Source organism: Phasianus colchicus, chromosome 1, assembly GCF_987193195.1.
Source record: "Phasianus colchicus chromosome 1, bPhaCol1.hap1.1, whole genome shotgun sequence".
In the NCBI taxonomy this organism is placed as follows: domain Eukaryota; kingdom Metazoa; phylum Chordata; class Aves; order Galliformes; family Phasianidae; genus Phasianus; species Phasianus colchicus.
In genome coordinates, this window is record NC_143436.1 from 64,624,358 (window position 1) to 64,642,277 (window position 17,920).

The 17,920-nt window shown below is 39.3% G+C and overlaps 2 protein-coding genes across 3 annotated transcripts in view; one reads left to right on the plus strand and one right to left on the minus strand.

Annotated features, from left to right (window-relative positions):
• Positions 1 to 1,757: 1,757 nt before the first annotated feature.
• RERGL (RERG like) lies at positions 1,758 to 13,170 on the minus strand. Its single transcript, XM_031589937.2, has 5 exons — positions 12,810 to 13,170; positions 12,622 to 12,678; positions 10,168 to 10,241; positions 7,621 to 7,763; positions 1,758 to 6,522 (listed from the first exon to the last, which is right to left on the minus strand). Exons 1-5 carry the CDS (start codon positions 12,859 to 12,861, stop codon positions 6,240 to 6,242), a joined length of 609 nt encoding a protein of 202 aa, XP_031445797.1. The 5' UTR covers positions 12,862 to 13,170; the 3' UTR covers positions 1,758 to 6,239.
• PIK3C2G (phosphatidylinositol-4-phosphate 3-kinase catalytic subunit type 2 gamma) overlaps positions 12,523 to 17,920 on the plus strand; it is a 286,035-nt gene continuing 280,637 nt past the window's right edge. For both annotated transcript variants that reach the window (XM_090145886.1, XM_090145891.1), the window contains exon 1: positions 12,523 to 12,718. The gene's annotated coding sequence lies outside the window, so the exon portion shown is untranslated. The remainder of the gene's footprint in view (positions 12,719 to 17,920) is intronic.

A 17,920-nucleotide genomic window follows, 5' to 3' on the forward strand; every position in this document is an offset into this window, starting at 1 on the left:
CAGTTAGCCAGGACTGCCAAAAAATGATGGACAGTGGCTTGGCAATCACATCCGCCAACTCCCTCAGCACTCTAGGGTGCAATCCATCTGGTCCCATGGACTTGTAAGCATCCAGCTTTCACAGCAGTTGCAAAACTATCTCGTCATAGATCACGAAGGGCTTATTCTGTTCCCCATCCCTATCTACCAGCGCAGGGGGCTGTGTTCCCAGGGAGTAACAAGTCTTACTATTAAAGAATAAGGCAAAGAAGGCATTAAGTCAGAGCCGTTTGGTGCAAAATCCTCCAATTGCAAACAGGAGGACATTCCACTTCAAATCAGAGCATGAACAACAGAAAGATCTTATGCTGTCCATTTGCAAGTAAAGAGTTCGGCTCTTTACATATGGCCTGTAATTTCTATCAGAGTAAGTCACAAAATGAGTCAGTGTCTTTGCTCTTGCACTAATTGTTGTCCATCTATCAATTCAACGCTGAAGGGTGTATTTCAGGGTGTTTCATGAAGTTCAACAGGGATCAAATTTAATCTAGCATCCTGATTACTCATCTGAAATAAATCTGGCATTAAATGACCCACTGTTTGTCTCCAGCTACATGTTAATTGTCTAACCATAGGGACTCAATTGACTTTGTAAAGTAGGACAGACGGGCTCTGTAGTGATGAAGAAGAAGAGCAAAACAGCTAGCAAAGAGCCTCAAGAGGCCATATTTGGAGCACAATTCATCTCATCTAACTTCAGAGATCTCCAATCTTAGTTATTTTTATAGTTGCCACAGAGTTTAATGCCTTTTTGGAGTGTGATTCACGTGCACTGTTTTAGGCATCACCTTGAAAAGGCAAATTCTTGGGTAGAAAGGCATATAAGTAAGATGTGAAGTATCAATTCAGTTCAATCTAGAAGTAGACTTCAGTATTTAGCTAGATGAATCCACTCCTGAAGTCTTTCCAGTTATGTGATCTTACTCATTTAAACACTGAACTAGTGTATCTGCACTATAGCTTGCAGATAAGAGAAGAAATGCTGCTGCTTAACTGTGCCTTAGCTCCCTGCCACATCTTGTTCTGGGGATAAACACCTTCAAGAAGCAATGGAATGACAAAGTGGAGGGCAGACCTCTTATCAGGTCAATAGAAGCAGTTGGGGAAATTACGAAAGTTCTCAAGCCCTTCTCAAGGACATTAATAAGCATGGCAGTGTGCTAACAGGAAACCTACCAGCATCACAGACGTGGGTAGCAGAACTTTGTTTCAGAGAAACAGCTGAGTTCAGATACGTCAATCTTAAGAAATGCCTTATAAACTCATTCAGTTTTATTAGTACATATAAAGTCAAAAGAAACATATGAAATTTCTTATTGTTAAGCTCAGCATAATAGCAGAATTTTATGGTATTGGAAGGAAAGTGGGTTTTTGCCTGTATTTTGTGATCTTGCGTTTATAGCATTGATTTTTCAACCACGGGATGAACTGTTTTATTGCTCACCGAGGATGAAGTGTGCGCAAAACGCCACGAGAGGGAGCTCTGGGAAGCAGTAAAGCTGTCGTTTTTCTCACGAAGCAGCGTGTTACATTTGAAAGACACAGCTAAAGGTTGTAAAACTTTCAGAAGCTCATAGCATCTTTACAGTAGAATTTTCTTATGGAAGAGAGGTTAGCAAACAATTCTGTAAAAAAAAAAAAAACAAAAAACAAAAAAAAAAACCCTAAAAACGTTATCTTCATTAGATAAGACAGTACTTTTAAGGTCAAATGTTTTAATGTCTCCTGATGTATTTGTATCAAGTAGAAAACACATAGATACGATATCATTTTGCTGTTGAATATGAACATAGGAGTGGAGGAAGGGACAGACCTGCTTCGATCGTTTGATACAAGTCCCATGATCGTAATTCCATTCTCCACTTGTCCCCTTTGTAGTACATATTTCTCTGTACTATTAGAGTCCTTCACTGGATAAGCTCTGGACGCTTTACAGAGTCCAGCAGGGATTAAATGCATAACTGAACTCCTAGCCAGACTTAAAAAATGATTTTAGCTGTAAATGGCTCAGCAGTCTTGTCAAAAAATGCAAGGCTAAACGTGGGTATTACGTAACCAGAGGGACACAGTTTACTTCATAGAGCAATTAAAAGAAGACAGAAACTTACAGTCTGTGTCTTAGAGAGAGTAACGCCTATTTAAAAACAGTTTCCTATCCAGAATAGCTGCCCTGTCCTGTAATATCCTGGTGCATAGAGAATACAGCCGTTCACAACACTGCATCTTTATAGAGAAACAAAACCCAAGTCTTAAAACAACAGAAATTATAGAATTTGACAGATTCCCAGATCCACATTTAGGCATATAAACAAAATAAAATAATGCGCTTTTCAAACTGTCTGAAGAGCACATCAAAATTTATCTGCTCCTTGTTTTTATTTTGTGTGGTCAGGTGAAGGCTAAGGCCAGTTTTTCATAAGGGAGCCTAGTTTTCCTGTGAACTAGTTTAAGAAGTAAGGAGCTTCATTTTTTTCATAGAGAGAGAGCTAATTTATCCTAGAGAATAAATCAGTATTGCTCTAGACTATTCTAAGCTGGCAGTCTCTTTTTTCAATTTCTTACTTCAGAGTAGATAGGCAAGGTTTTCTTTCAAGCACATTAATCAGAGGTGGAGTTTGTTCCTCTGCCTCCATGAGCAAAGCAGACCTGTATGAAAACTTCATTAACCTAATGCATTTGCTCCAACAGGCACAGTGATTGAAAATAATGGTATTCTTGGCTACTTACTGCATTTTAGTTTTGCTGTAAGAGGTGTTCATAGTACCTTCTTCATAATTCTTTGCAATGCATCCTCTAAAAACACCAAGTGATCTGAATCTGTCAGTAAGAGCCGCTTACCTGCTCAGGCTGACAGCACAGCAGCCATCCCTCTCTCTGCCACCTGACAGAACACTGCAATCTTCTGCTGCATCATCCTCTGAACAGGGCAGCCAGACAAAGGAAAGAAATGAAGTTGTCCCCACATGACTCACAAGGGTTTTGAGCTCCAATGTTTACCATTCATAATTGCTTCAGATGTCAGCTGCTTGCACTGGGCTAGGAAGCCTGTGGTAGCTGCTGTTGTTTTCAGAATATAGCACAGTTGCAAAACTTCTGATCTACCTCTTTTATGGTTATTCCTGATTTAAATGTATTTTTCAGAAGGAAACAGTATGTTTGGTTGCTCTGTTGTACCCAATTACTTTATTCTTTCTTCCATTAACATCAGGCCTGAAGGTTCTGTGAAATTTTGCCCTCTGTCCTGTTGTGAATGTGACTATAGCGAGATTTACAGAAAGAAAGAGTTTAATGCAGACATGACAGCAGGAAAATAAACTGAGGTTGTGTTTGCCTTGATTGTTTTTTTCCAAAACTGTAGTGAGAAAGAGCTTCAAAAAGCACCTGAAAGCTTTCTGAAAGACAGCATTTGGAAGCCAGGGGCTATTACCTTCATACTTGAGTAGAACCTTTGCTTTTATGTCAGTTTCTGAAGTTTAAAAAAGAAAGAAAAAAGTTGAAGACAGTGAGAGAGAACGTCAATTCTGAGTTCCTTTCTCAGGCAAAATTTTACTCAAACTTTGGAAGTTCATCTGAACAAGAACAACTTCCAAGTATGACAAAAATAAACTTTAACTCCATTTCCACTCTTTTCAATGAGTTTAATATGCTGCAGGTGATACCACTAAAAGGAGTGAGCACCAAACATCAAAATACATCATGCACTTCTTATGCAAGCTGGGTTGTTGTTTGCCATTTCAAATGTGGCTGAGACACTAATAAATTAACTACAAAAACACTTAGCATCATGTAAATCAGTCTTTTAATACAGTTACAGAAGAATGTGTGTGCTTTATTGCTTTGAAACTGAATTCCTTCCCAAATTCTGCCGTCACATCTGCACTGACCAGAGATTAAAGACAACTGAAATCCAAATCTTAAGAACATCAAATTATGTCTATAGCAGGTTTTGGTACTCTTAATCCTAAGTGCACCCTGTAGCTGTTCTGGGTGGTTTTCAGTTGAGTACAACCTGGCCTGTGGGCCAGGAGACAGCTACTCTGCATTCCAATACATATCCCATCTGGATAATAAGGGAAGAAAACCAGTGAGGCATGCTGCAGATTGCATCTATCTGTAAGATCACATTCCAATTAATACCAGCAAATCAAAACCAATTATTTTCTCTGTGGTTGTCTTCAGTATTTTTAAAAGGATAAAGATTAAAAAAAAAAAAAAAGTTACCTTTTGTTCTCTACTGTTCACTATATAAAGGTACACGAAGTCTTCTTCACTGTGTACAGGAGCTGTAGCCAGAAGCTTTTCTGTGCAAATGTTTGATTTCCAAATTTACCTCTATAATTCAAATTCCAGATCTATACAACATTTCACAGTACTAAAAAAGTAATGATTAAAAGAAAAATAAAAAGATGGCTTTATAGCTTTATAAAAAAGTAAAGGAAAAGAAAAGAAAAGCATAAATACATCCATCTTATATTCAGTTTATTTAATACCATAGTAGTAAATACAGTGAGAGGTTCAGAATCAGACAATGCTAGAGCTGGCAAGATAAAGCTGCCCTGGCAGATGAACAGCCTAGCAGTTGTTCTGGAATGTGTGCTGAAAAACTCAGAGGTGTACATGAGTAGTCTTCAAGTTCAATTTCATAGATAATGACAATGCAATATTAAATACACTATTCCTGATCTGGTAGAGCAGCCTCTGAATAAAAATAAAGTAGTGCTGTGACTGAGAACTATATTCCAATATTTGTACTTTTAAAATAAAATAAGTAAATAGGAAATACATTTTTTTCCCTTAAAAAAGCAAGGGCTCTCTGTTCAATAATTACTAAAATATGTTTCAGTTTTATTTACATTAATGTTAAGATTGTATAGCTTTTTATATGCCATCTTATGGAGGTGGACGTTTTAAATCAGTATTTTGTCCTGACCTATAAAGTAATGTTAATAGTTTAAAATCAGATAACACTCCCAAACAGAGGCAAGCTTCAGGGTAGCATCTCACTAAGACTGAATTCCAGCTGTCCTCTGGAATGGGCAGGAGGCAATAGTACACTTTCAAACCACTTCCCTTTAAAATTTCTGTATGAGCAAAGCATTTTCAAACATGCAAGGGGGTAAGCCCTTTTTAGATAAGTCTACACAAGAGCTCTGGATGTTAGCTGACAGCTTATTTAGACCCATCTGATGTTTAATATCCACATTTCAAAGCATAGCTAACGTATTCCTTAGTACTCTCTCAAGCAGAATTTCAGTACCATCACAACGACTCAGTTGTAAAAACACTGATCCTTAGAAAAAACACTGCACAATTTAGGAGCATGGCTCCTACCACCAAGCAGATATCAAATACTTGAACAGACAAATCTGCCTTTCAAAGAAACTGTATTACAACTCAGAAAAACTGTTCTGGAAAAGTCATCAGCCTATGATGATACGCTGATCCTAGCCTTATACAATTTAGAACAAAGATCTCACTGAAACTTCCAATGCTCACCCACTACCACTTTTCAGTTCCTAACCTCCTCAGCACTCTCTACTTTCTTTTATCACTCAAAACCAAAAACATACTGAAACTGGAGACAATACTGCTCTGTTTATATGCTTCCCTACTTCTGATGTCTCCACAAGGCAGCTTTGATGATAGATATGATGATAGATTTGGTGTCTAAGCATTAAATTCTTATGAATATCAGCAGGTGTCAAACACCTTTAAACTCTTAGAGATTCTGTACTGTTCCTCCTTGCATTCAGTAGGAGTATTTTACTTTTCTTTAGCGAAGTAGTTCTTGCACAAAAGAACTATATCTCAAGCTCTCAAGAGTTTGGTCAGCAAGACTGAGTTTATTATAAATAAGTTTATTCTCAGCTGCACCTAAAAGCTCCACCCATGACCATGTTGGTGTTGAATAAATACGTAACAAAACTCTCCTTCTGTGAAGAATTTAGGAGATAATGGTTGAAAGAAGCAGCTTAGAGATTAAGTGACATAGCCCTAGCACAATAAATCTGCTGTAGAACTGAAGATAGAATTCAGATCTCCTAGGTCTAGGCCCTGTCCCCTTGCCCATATTATCTCCCACCTTTGGTTTATATCGTCTTACTCCTCTAGACACTGAACTTCAGAGGAAGTTGACTCAATCCCAAGCGCTGCTTGTGCTCCACTATTTCAGCTTGTTCCTACTTCAGTCTAACCATCTTTTACACAGATTTTCTTCTCTTTCCAAACACATTGTTGATTAACTTGGCCATTGATTTTGATCCACTTGGTCTTCTCTTTTCCTTTGCCTTGAGATTTGAGGTGATACTCCTCAGAACTTTTGTGAACATTGCCACAACTTCCTGATAATGTTCAGCAGCAGACAATTCACAGAATTGGCACTTGTTATCCATCGCCAGCTTTTGACCTTCATCCCAGCCAACTTCTCTCATGTGGCATAAATCCTGTTTGTTACCAACCAAAAACACTGTTGATTCAACCATTCTAAAATCAAAAGTTTTAATTGGAGAAAAGATATGTTAAAATACCGAGTAGTATTCTGTGCTATATATATGTATGATAAAAGTAAGAGGCATTGTAAAAAAACAACAAAAAAAAAAACACCCAATAACATACACCAAAAAAGCCAGCCTTCTAACTTTACCAAGTAGAGTTACAGCTTTCTATTGACCATAGTCAGACATGAAAGGAATTTCCATGCAAGGTATTCTTATGACATCTATCAGGAAGTTTTCATTTTAGTTCCTCTACTCAATAATTTCATGTACTTTTCATTCACTGCAATTTTCTTACTCTACGCTGACAAGGATATTGTCAGCTCCTGCAGTTCATGAATAAGCAAGGTGAATATTTTCTCAATTTCTAGGTAACAGAATAAAGTCAAAGAGATTCATGTAACATCAGTGTGAACAGTGTAACTCAAAAAAAGACATTGGAGTCCTAATTCCAAATTTTTGTTAAAATTACTTCTTCCATAGAAACTCTGTTTAAAGAAGCTCAGCAGCAAAACAACAGAAAAGGGTTATTTTTTATTTCATTTCTGGTAATAAAAGGATTTTTTTCTATTCATTTTAGTAAGCACCTCAGTGAACCAATACCCATCAACACATCCACTCAGACTTTCAACTTTCTTTCTAAGTACATTCTTACCATACACTCACTCACGCACAAATGATGTTGGAGTCACAGCTAAATGCAGCTTAGGAGAAATTCATGGTATTAGATTCTTTGAATCCCTTATAGGTGCATCCCCCAACACTGATGGGAACAGAAGTGAGGGAGTAAAATTACATGATGTATGTCAGGTTTTTACTCATCTAAGTCACAGGAGACAAATTTATGGCAATTATTTAAAACATACTGCTATAAGAAAAGAGAATAAAGACCACTGTTCTCTTAACTTTGGACAGAGTGAAACACATTGTAATTTTTAACAGTTTACCTTGATGTATTGTACTGCTGCTATTATGCTGGGAGGACGCTGCTGGATTTTAATTGTTACTTGGATTCCTAGAGCTTACAGAAATGTTCTCAGTTTTTTTTGTATGCTTTGCTGAAAGAAACAAAAATAATGCCACTTACTTTTTACAAGCTCCTATGTGAGACTCTTGGATCCTGTATAGCAGTGCTTTTGCAAATGCAAATGATGCCCTGTCACTGATGTCATAAACAATGATGAATCCATCAGCCCAGTGGAGCTCGTCTGTGAGGGAGAGCTTCCCTTGCTGCAGGTGAAAGAAGTTCAAATTCACATGCAAAAATATCATTACTGTTGTCACTCGAGTATTTTCTTTGTTCGTGTGAATGCAAGAATATTGTATCTTTCACTGCAAAAGATATGAATAAATGATATGGATGCTTGCAGGTGAGTCCTGCTCCAAAAATCCATTAATAAGCATCACTACAGATTGCATTTTGGAGCACTAAAGAATTCATTATGAAACACCTTTGCTTTGTTTAAACAGTGCAATTGCATTATCTGTACAGACAGTTTCCAGCAGACATATGTTGAATATTCTGAAGTTACAGGAGAATTAAATGCAGGCCATTGGTATCTGTGATTAAGGCACTGTTTTGTATGCTTCTAGTTGTCTGACCCCAATGAACTTAACTAATTCGTCAGAAGTCCTTTGTTCCAAGCCATTTCTCATTTTGTCTTTGCATTGTTCAAGTCTGAAGCAGTACCTACTCACAGGATAGATTTCCACAGGGCTTGAAAGTTTTCCTTTCAAGCTGCCATTGACTTAAATTCCACAAGTGACAAAACTCACATAAAGCGATACTGAGAGTTAGTATTTGGGTCTCTTCACCCCAAAGAAGCGTCACTGTCATGATTTCTAGAAAGCAACAGCTGCAAACTATCCCATCAACAAGGACCACACGACCCAAGATGGGTAGAATAGTGGCAGTTCACCAGCCTAGACTTGACCATGTGCTTTCTGGAAAACACACTGGTCAGTAACTTGAGGACCGCTTAAGCTGAATTAAAGCTGTGTTCTTTGTAGTGTATAACCTTCACCAGTGTCCTACCCTGGTTGCCTTGATTAGTTCAGCACCAAAGCAGCATCATAAATGCAACTTACTCTATATGATGGACGATAACTGAATGTTGGGAGTGCATCAGGTTAAGGAACAAGAAAGGTGACCTGTGTATGATGGCTGTTTGTCAGATGAAGAGACAGAGAATGCTGCAGAGCAGAGGTTTAGCTACCAGACAGAAGTCTGGTACAGCAAGATTTCAGGAAGCGGAAACAAATGTGAATTTTCCTTCCCCAGCTTGACCTCCTCGCAGGACCTGTTTTTCTTCCCCATAGGAATTCCATGTGCCATCCATCTCTTTCTAATATCAACAGTTCATACTGATAAAAAGGCATTACCACCACCTCCTCTCCTGCTCACCACCTACTTAGTGCTCTACAGATCTCTCTCTACAGGAAATGAAGAAAGAAAGACTCAGAAGGCAGCGAACAGTGAGTGTTAGGCCTTGTTACTAAGCAAGAACTGGCAGCTAGAAGAGGACCAGCAAGAGGAGTTGCTCTCAACACAGTTGATCTCTGAAAGCAAAAAAGGGAGACCAAGGGGAAGCAACCAAACACTCCACTTGTCAAGTAGTCTAGTCTACTTTAACACAGCAAGCTACTACTGTTTCAAGTATGTTCTTAAAAACTTGTTCACATGCCACAGAATTTAATATGACAGTAAGCAGAAGTTATAGATGGGCTTAGGAAAGAAGACTGAGATATGTGGAAACAAGTCTACAGAAAAGTAGCTTTGAAGAGGGATTGTAATGACAAGGGAGGGCTCCATTGAATATATTAACGAGGCACAGTGCCTATTTCAGGATCTGCTTTGCTGTTGCTTGTCTTTAAGATAGATTTGTTTGTAAGTTATTTTATGTGCTCACCAAGTTAAGATTTCTTAAGACACTGATTTCAAGTCTGAGCCAAACTTCCAGTGCTCTGGCTTCAGCATTCATTATTCTGGTCAGTGAGAGGCAAGATCACTGTCCAAGAGAGATCCTTGTGAACTAGCAGTGACAGACCTACCTAGATCCATTTGCGTTATATGTTATCAACACTTACGCATGTCAGAAACAAAGAAATTAGTACAAAAAAGAATCTTCATTTGAGGGTGGTTTATTGTGATCAAAGTTCATTTGCCAACATGTAGATGCCTGTATTATGGCTATCCTTATCTATTCTGTGAAAGTAAGTCTCATCTGCAGACCCATCTACTACGACAATTTCCACAGCCATTTAATATACAGTTTGCCTTATTAAAAAAATAAAAAAAAATAATAAAATCCACCCGTGTAGGAAATTTAAGAATTTTGTTTTATATTCCTATAATTGTTTGCTGTATTTAAATATACAATATGGAAGTAGGAAAGATTAATTAATACTAGACATTTCAAAATGCAGAAGTATTTATAGAAAAAAATAAAGGATTTGAGTGTTTCTTCCATGAAATGGGAAGGTGCACATTTCCTGAACCACAACAAATATAAAGTTTCAGACTTGCAAAAGAGAAAGTGCAAAAATTCCTAGCACAGAAAGAATGTTTGCAACCCTTTTTAACCTCACACAGGTAGAATGAGGAATAGGGTTTTTTGTCCCCTAAAATTCTTACCTGTGAACAAGGGTCATAAATTTCCAAGTGTATCTGCCTCCCATCCAGACAAAAGTGTTTAGTGTAGATGCATTCTAAAAAAAAATATATAGCATTCAATAAGAAGCAGCATTAGAGTGACTGGGAATGGTGGTGAAGAAAATGTGATAAAGGAAAGATAGTACTGAAGAGGCTTTTTTTCTTTACAGTTTTGTTGTTTGTTTGTTTTTTTAGCTGGAAACAATCCCACTTCATTTTGCATCTGAACTGCCCATTCCCATAGGCCAACCAACACCATTTCATTGTGACATTCCAGGAAAGCAATGGTGTGATTAATACTTTTATACCCTAGATTTCTTTTCAGACAAAGACAAATAAATAACATGGTGCTCAGAAACAGGTAAGTCTTGATGATTACTGTAGTGGAAATGCTAAGTCATGGCTTGAACCCAGTAGGAAGGCAGGGCCAACCTAGGGAGCTCAGGTGGATGCAGTGCACTTGAGTGACTGGAAGGGGTTGAGCCAGGATCCAGCCCTTCCCAGACCTCATTTAAGGGTTGGCAGTGGAGGCAAGGGTGTCTTGCTGGAGATGCCTGTATATATGGTAAGCAGTTTTTCTTACTTTGTTTCTGTGTCCCCTGCTGCTGCAGCCCAGGACTTTACTACTATCCTGCCATTGCTACACTTGCCATCTCATTACAATTACCTATTTCTGAGGTTCAGGATTATAAAAGCAGTAAACTAGATTACTGACATTTGGCACCTCAATAGTTCCTAACTATGTAGTATCAGATCAGTATTTACAGGATAATGTCCTTAGCCTAAATCCTAAAACATTTCTGTAGTGTCAGCTCTCTGATTAAAGATTCTCTGTAAGCACAGCAGCTCTGAGAACCTTACTGCAGCAAGATCTTCATCACCGTTTTAGATGGTAGTTTGTTCTAAGAGAATATAACCAGCTTGTGTTCATAGCACTGGTCATCAACAAGTTTTCTACAGTGTAAATCCTTTGCATTACTGAGGTACAGAGACAAGAACCAGTGTTGGCACTACTGAAAATACACTTCAAAATGCACAGAAAGCGAGTATGGTTAAGGGCTACGATGTCTGGAACCAAGCATCTTTGGTTCAGCATTCTTTTTGCACTCTTAAGAGCTCAACTGATAATGAACCACGATTCCCAAACATCTTAGGAACCAACACTAAGCTCCTTGGTGATTTCCATAATTAAACTTCTATTATCATTACTTAGATCTCACTACTCAGTTCTGCAGTGCTGTGTATTCTATCACCCCTTTTCTTTGTTTTTTTAACTCCCTTTTGCCCCTCTAGAAATTGAGGGGGAACTTATCTTCCAACATTTGTTCACAAACACAAAATGTTTTAGAGGTGTTTGCAAGTCTCAGAAAAGATATGTAGTATCAGAGGCCCAGGACAGGGAACTTGTCCAGAGTTGTAGGTGATGTAGAACGTGAGTGGACAGCACTACACATCTGCAAGTAAAAGCTTAAGCTTAAAAGAATATTTGGGACATTAAAAGCTTTTCAAGTCTATGCATAAAGTAACTACAGTGGTAGAACACTTCAGTGCAACTGTAACCCTACTTTCAAAGTTATTTTAGATGTATAACTGAAATTCAGCTTCTTAGTATTACTTAAACTTTTTTGTTTATTCTGGTTTTTGTTTAAAACAAGTTTTTGGAAAAAAAAATCTTCTAGCAGAGAAAACAAGATAGATTGTAATCCACTTGACTTGTTAAATTCTGGGCCTTCTTGTGCCACACAACTGGAATAGCACACTTCCAGAGGTGCTTGTGTATCAGTTCAATACTTCTACTGCTTCTACCTAAGCCATGAAAGTTCAAATCCTGTGTTGCAATCTTCTGAGATCTTAGGAGTGTCTTAAGTGAGTTTATTCCGATATGAATGAGAACTTCTATCCTCAGCATGGCAAGACTTGTCACTAAGCTATCAAAGCAGTGCAATCCTGCAGAAGCAGGGGACTTTGCATCACACTTTGATTAACCAGCAGTGCCTGATAAACAGTGTTTCACCTCTCTAGAGCGGGTAAGGAGATACTAATAGAGCAGTGTTGTGATTTATTTTTTTAAAAAAACTATTTCTTTCCTCTCTATCTCCTCTCTGATGGAGCTTACTATAATCTACCCGAGCTCTCACACAGCCCGGTTATCTCTCTCTCACAAGCCCTTCACAGCCGCCTCACGGAGAGCGTGTCACCAGACTGAAGTTGGAGACGATCCCGGCGCAGATACCCGGTTCGCCTTCCCTGGCCTTCAGAGTCGACGTCTGGCCGCCAACCTTCCCTGATAAATAAGCTAAAACTTCCAAAAAGTTGTGTGCAACTACATTCTTTTTTCTTCCTCCCTTCGTTACGTCAAGCACCGTTCCACCGCCCCGCTGGCGCCGCGCCCCGACGGCCGCCCGCTTCCCTTTCCCGGAGCCCGGCGCTGCTCACCGGCGTTGGACGCGTACTCCCCGATGAAGCGCCGGGTCAGGAACCGCACCGCCAGCGCTGCGAGAAGGAAGGAAGGAAGGAAGGAAGCAACCAGCAGGTGAGCGGAGCCTGGCCGGTGTTCGGCAGCCCGAGGCGAAGAGGGGCTGAGGGTACCGAGCCCGCCCCTCTACTCCCCTCCTCCCCCTTACCGGACTTGCCGGCCCCGCTGCCTCCCAGCACGGCCAACTTCACCTCGCTCATACCGCTCCCGGCGCTGCGCCGGGCCGCAGCCCTCCAGCAACAGCACCCGGCGCTGCGGCTACTTACGGCTCCCGAGGGCTGGGGGCGGGAGGAGGGGCTGAGCTTCGCCGCTTCTCCGACGGGCGGTCCGCCCCCGGCGTCCCCTCCATCCCCACAGCCTGCGCAAACTTTTCTCCTGGCAGCTCCTCCCGCCTCTTGGTGTGGCCCGTAATGTCCGCTCCCCGGCCCCTGATGCTTTGTCAGGGGGGAGGGGGCAGAAGAAAAATAAAACTGAACAAACGAAATGCAGAGGAAAAAGTTCTCCAGCTCTGCATCTGGGGGTGTTTGTTTTGTTTCCAGGTCGCCATCCTTCCGTGCCAGGAATGTGAAGAAAATGAAGGGGTTCCCCCCTTCCTCCCCATGCCCCTTTAAATGCTTCTGAGGCAACTTGCTGAGAATAACTGTTTTTCACTTCTCTACTGTTTAGTCTCAAAAGGTTTCCAAGCTCTCGTCACTTACTAAACCTCTGGTCCAGCCCACGCTTAGGCAAATGTGCTTTTTGTGTGTATAAGGGCTTCTACTCCTTTAATCAGTCTGGTGAAGAGCTTAAAGTTTTGTGCTGAATAGAGCTTAGGTAAGGCTTACAGCACGCCTCTGCTGCAGGGAAATGTGACAGAAGTGCAGAGAGAACCAAAGAGCCATACACACTTTTGCAGTATTGCAAACAAAAACTGTTCTGCTCCACAAGTGCTCTCTAAGGGCTGTTTGAATGTGCACTTGAGAATAGTTATCCCACTAGCAAACAGGAGAATAGTATCCAAGTTAGTTATGTAACTACTCTGTTCCCATTTATTTTATTCTGTTTATATAAACTGAATATGTTTGTTTAGTGTTTTTATTCTATTCTGTTGCAACTTTTGCTCTGTATAAATGCTTAAATAATTCCTGCTTCAGCATACTTGCTAGTGGCTATTATGAGAACCCATTGTGTCCATGGCTTTAAAAAATGAGGCAGAGAAGGAATTTGAGAATACTTTTTCTGCAGTTCAAGAGAATGCTTAGTAGAGGCAAATATATTTAAGAATAAGACATGTACAGATACAGACATAACTTGGCTCCCAAGTCCCTGACTTACAAGATGTTAACAGCTGAAAATGTGTTCAGGGGATACCCCTACCTGTTTCTGTGGGTGGATTTTGCTTGGTTTGTGTGGGTGGGTTTTTTTTGTTTGTTTGGTAGTTTCCTGCTACTGTTCACTGACAAGACAGATGTCTAAAAAGAGCTTTAGTCTGACCTTCTATTGTAACATTAGTGTTTGAAATGAATACTGAGATCACTAGGCTAGAGTTACTAATGGTATAACAACACAACTGACTATTTTATCATTTCATACATGTTGACAATTCTGCAGCAGGAAAGTCAGAGTGCTTGCCCATTGGCACACGTGGTCAATGCTGTGTTTTTTACAGGTGGTTTTAAAGGAATGGTTCTGCTGTTTCTTTTTGGCAGTGGTGTGATGTGTGAACCTGGCTTTCTCTCAGCTGGCAAATGGACTTCAGTTTCTGCTGGAGGATGTGCGGATCGTCCCTATATCACAGAAATGCTGATTAATGCACTTTTAACTCCTGTAAATGGTCAATTGTACAGGAGAACAAATTAACTCTGAAGAAGGAGTGGACTGACAGTGCCTTCTTCTGGTCGTCATTTTCTTCTTGATGTTTTTACTCCTTTCTTTGTCATAGCAATGTTGGGTTATTATGATCCTATTGCTCATTCTTGCCTCTGTGTCATGGTGAGCCAGGACAGCTCTTTTTGCAGGTGGGCTGTGATTGTGGTCTGGGAAATTATAACATTATTTTTCACCTCAGTAAATTCAATGTCAGAATTGGAGTGGAATGGAGATTTCCCAATAGTTGAAGGAAGACTCAAGCCTATTTTAGACACTGCTGCAGTCAAGAGAGGGCAAGTGAAAAGAGAAAGTGAGAGGCTTCAACGTGCAGGAAGCTCAGCCACCTCTATTAAGAGAAGAGCAGCTTGTTCAAACTCAGTTGCTGCAGTACTGAATGTTTCACTCAGGATGCAAATTGTCCAAACTCAAGTTATACTCTGGGCAAAGGGTATAAAAAAAGAATCCAGCTCTCCTTTTTTTTCCCATTACTTGGTCTTAACTATGTTAACACTTTCACACATGTAGGTGACAGCTGTGGTAACTGAAGTCAGAGTGCTGCCCATGTTGGAGACTTTACTGCTTAGAACTTTTATTTCTGTTAGTAATAAATAAAAAAATCTTGAGAGGAATGAGAATTTGTTGTGCATATTCCTTAGAGCATTAGGTAAATTAAGTTTAACTGAATGTGATATTTATTTTTTGAGATTTTCTCCATCCCTTCCTAGAACTAAGTGAAATTGAGAAAATGTGGTGGGAGGAATTCTTGAATATCCACTCCAAATGAGTTTCTCATGAGCTTTTTCTATTAGCTTTCTGTTATTGCTGTTGTGCCTGTTGTTTACATGTATATACAAAAAGATATTCCTGAATTGCTCCGCGCATGGAGGGCACATCTTTAATTTCTTTTATGTGAGCACACACATGAAACTGAAATGCAGTGGTTGCTCATCCATGAGTGAACAGACCAATCCCTGTCTAAACAATGTCATTTTTGACATTTCAAAATGAAATTAACACATTTCTTGATCAGCTTACGGAAACACTGAATAATGATGTTTTGAAGGAAGGTATCATCTTTTAGAAGAAATGGTACAAAGTAGACATATATTTTGGAATTATTTGCCTAGATCTTTGTAGCTGAACGTTATGGCAAATGCAGTAGTGACACCTGTCTAAAATGCCTGTCAAAAAGTTGCTTGCTTTTTCTATCTGTGCATGCTGCCTTCTCATCTTCCTCACTAGAGCTGTTTGGATGAAACCAGTGCAACTTAAAAATAAGTCACTTCCTTTCCTTGACGTTTTGTGGGGTCTATGTGTGACTGCAGCTTGTACAACTATGCATTTTTGTTCCTTCCAGTACCAAGTGTGTGCTCGCCCCTCCTCTGTACTGGATTGATTGTGCTTTTGTTACCCTGGCTTTAAAGGTGTAGAGGTGAAACAAAAAGAACTAGTTCATCCTCCTACTGAACAGAAGCTTACAGGTTGTTTTCAGATCTGGTGGTCACAAATGAGTCCGTGATCTTTGCACATGTAAAGCTCTGCTATGAAGAACATATGTAATAGAAATAGATTGTTAACCAAATAAGCAAATTCTGCAGTGAGAATGAGTGGAGGATTGATTTTGAGTTACACTGGAAGTTTTCACAAAGCTGCAGATTGCTGGCCTGATGAGGTCGCTTCTCATTCCATTCCCAGTTCTGTAGAGGAGGATTTGTATGTCTTGTGTCGGACCTCGGTGAGTCAAAACTGCTTGTGGAGAAAATGAGCACCAGAATAACACTTACTTTACTTTTTAGCCTTTTTTTCATGCAGTTAAACTGCTGAAAATAAGGTGGAATTGTGAGTACAAGACTATCTGCACTCTGTGTACAGCTATAATGTTTTGATCCAAAATGCACAGTTGGAAACCACTGGGTGAAGCAGGTGCCAGATGTTTGCACCATATGGCACAGAGTTTCTAATGCTTGCTGAGGTTTCCATCCCTGCAGAATTAGTCTCTTTTTGGCATAAGGAGTAATGTTTTACAGGCAAGATCTGTCTCTTAAAGCCTATTTTTCACCAAATCTTTAGGAAGTGCATTGTAAATTTTCTATTAGCTACTCTGACAGCTTCTATGGTACATGAACTGTCCAATTAGAGGCTTAAAGTCACAACAAAACTAACAAAACTAGAACAGGATTTTCAGCTAAATGTGATGTTTTTATTATCTGTGAACAGAGATACATTCCTCAGTGAGATATTCAGAGGTATTTATTTATGACAGAAAGAAGACAGCTACTGTATGATCCCACTTAGTTCTCTTTGCATGGTGTAATGGAAAATGGTGAACTGATTTTGGGGGCAAATCCTTATGTTCAGTGTTATCATGCTGACTGTGAAAATGCGTGGGTTTGTTTTTAGCAGAAATTACAAAATTGATCCATGATAAAGTACTGTTAGTGCTGAAGTCATATTGGATGTGAAAACACAGCATTTCAGACTTCCAGCAGGATGTGTAAGTGCACATCCCTCATGGTGTCATGAAGGATTTTGTTACTACTCTAGCTTATAAGGTTGGTAGGACAGGGTTAGTTCTTTACAGAGGCCTTTAACTTATACTCAGCCACAGCAGTGGCTTAACAGGTGGCTAAACACAGTCCCTGTGAGCGATAGTCCCAGAGAAAGCTGGGACAACACAAAGCCTGGTGAGTATAGCTTGTGGTTAGTGTGGGAATGAAATCAGAGGCATCTAGACTTACAAGTTTGTAGGACCAATTGTCCATTATCCGTATAAATAAACATCTTCTTAATAGCATGAAAAGTATGTTCAGAATCCTTAAAAATTGAGTTGAGTGATTCTTGGGTAAATAGTGTACTTTGGCTTGTGCAAGTCCCAAAACTACATTACTGCACAGTAAACTGTTGAGTTGATTTTCATTTCTTACTCTAAGTAATTAACCACATAAAACATCTATTCCTTTAACATCTGTTTTATGCAAAGTTGGGATGCAGTTTATCTTTTCAGTGTATAACTGTTAAGGGACTAGTACATGATAAAGGCCTCTATGTTTCACACTACTGCAAATATTAAAGCACAAAAATAGTCTCTTCATATGGCCTGGACTGCCCTGTGGGAGTTTTAAAAATTTTATCTTTAATTATTGAATAATTATGCTGTTAATGACAAGAGGCAAGGGATTTTGAATGTCATATATCATCTTATATATGTGTTTTAACTTCCAATTTTGCCTGAATTCTGCTGTGCTCATATAAGACTTCTTCTAGAAAATAGAAATGTTTTCTGTATATTTAAATGCTTAACTTTATTTTTATGTTAAAATCTGAGTTGCAAGACTTAATGCTGGAAGAGGGTATTTATACCCTAAATCCCAATATGAATATTATATATTTTTTTAATTTTTTTTTGGTTCC

What these genes read in the sequence shown, in the direction of transcription:
- RERGL (XM_031589937.2), bottom strand. Translation starts at nt 12,861, where the DNA reads ATGAGCGAGGTGAAGTTGGCCGTGCTGGGAGGCAGCGGGGCCGGCAAG. An exon ending in GGAGTACGCGTCCAACGCCG is followed by an intron (nt 10,242 to 12,621) that starts GTGAGCAGCGCC and finishes ATTTTTTTTTAG; the next exon opens with AATGCATCTACACTAAACAC. An exon ending in TTTATGACCCTTGTTCACAG is followed by an intron (nt 7,764 to 10,167) that starts GTAAGAATTTTA and finishes TTTCACCTGCAG; the next exon opens with CAAGGGAAGCTCTCCCTCAC.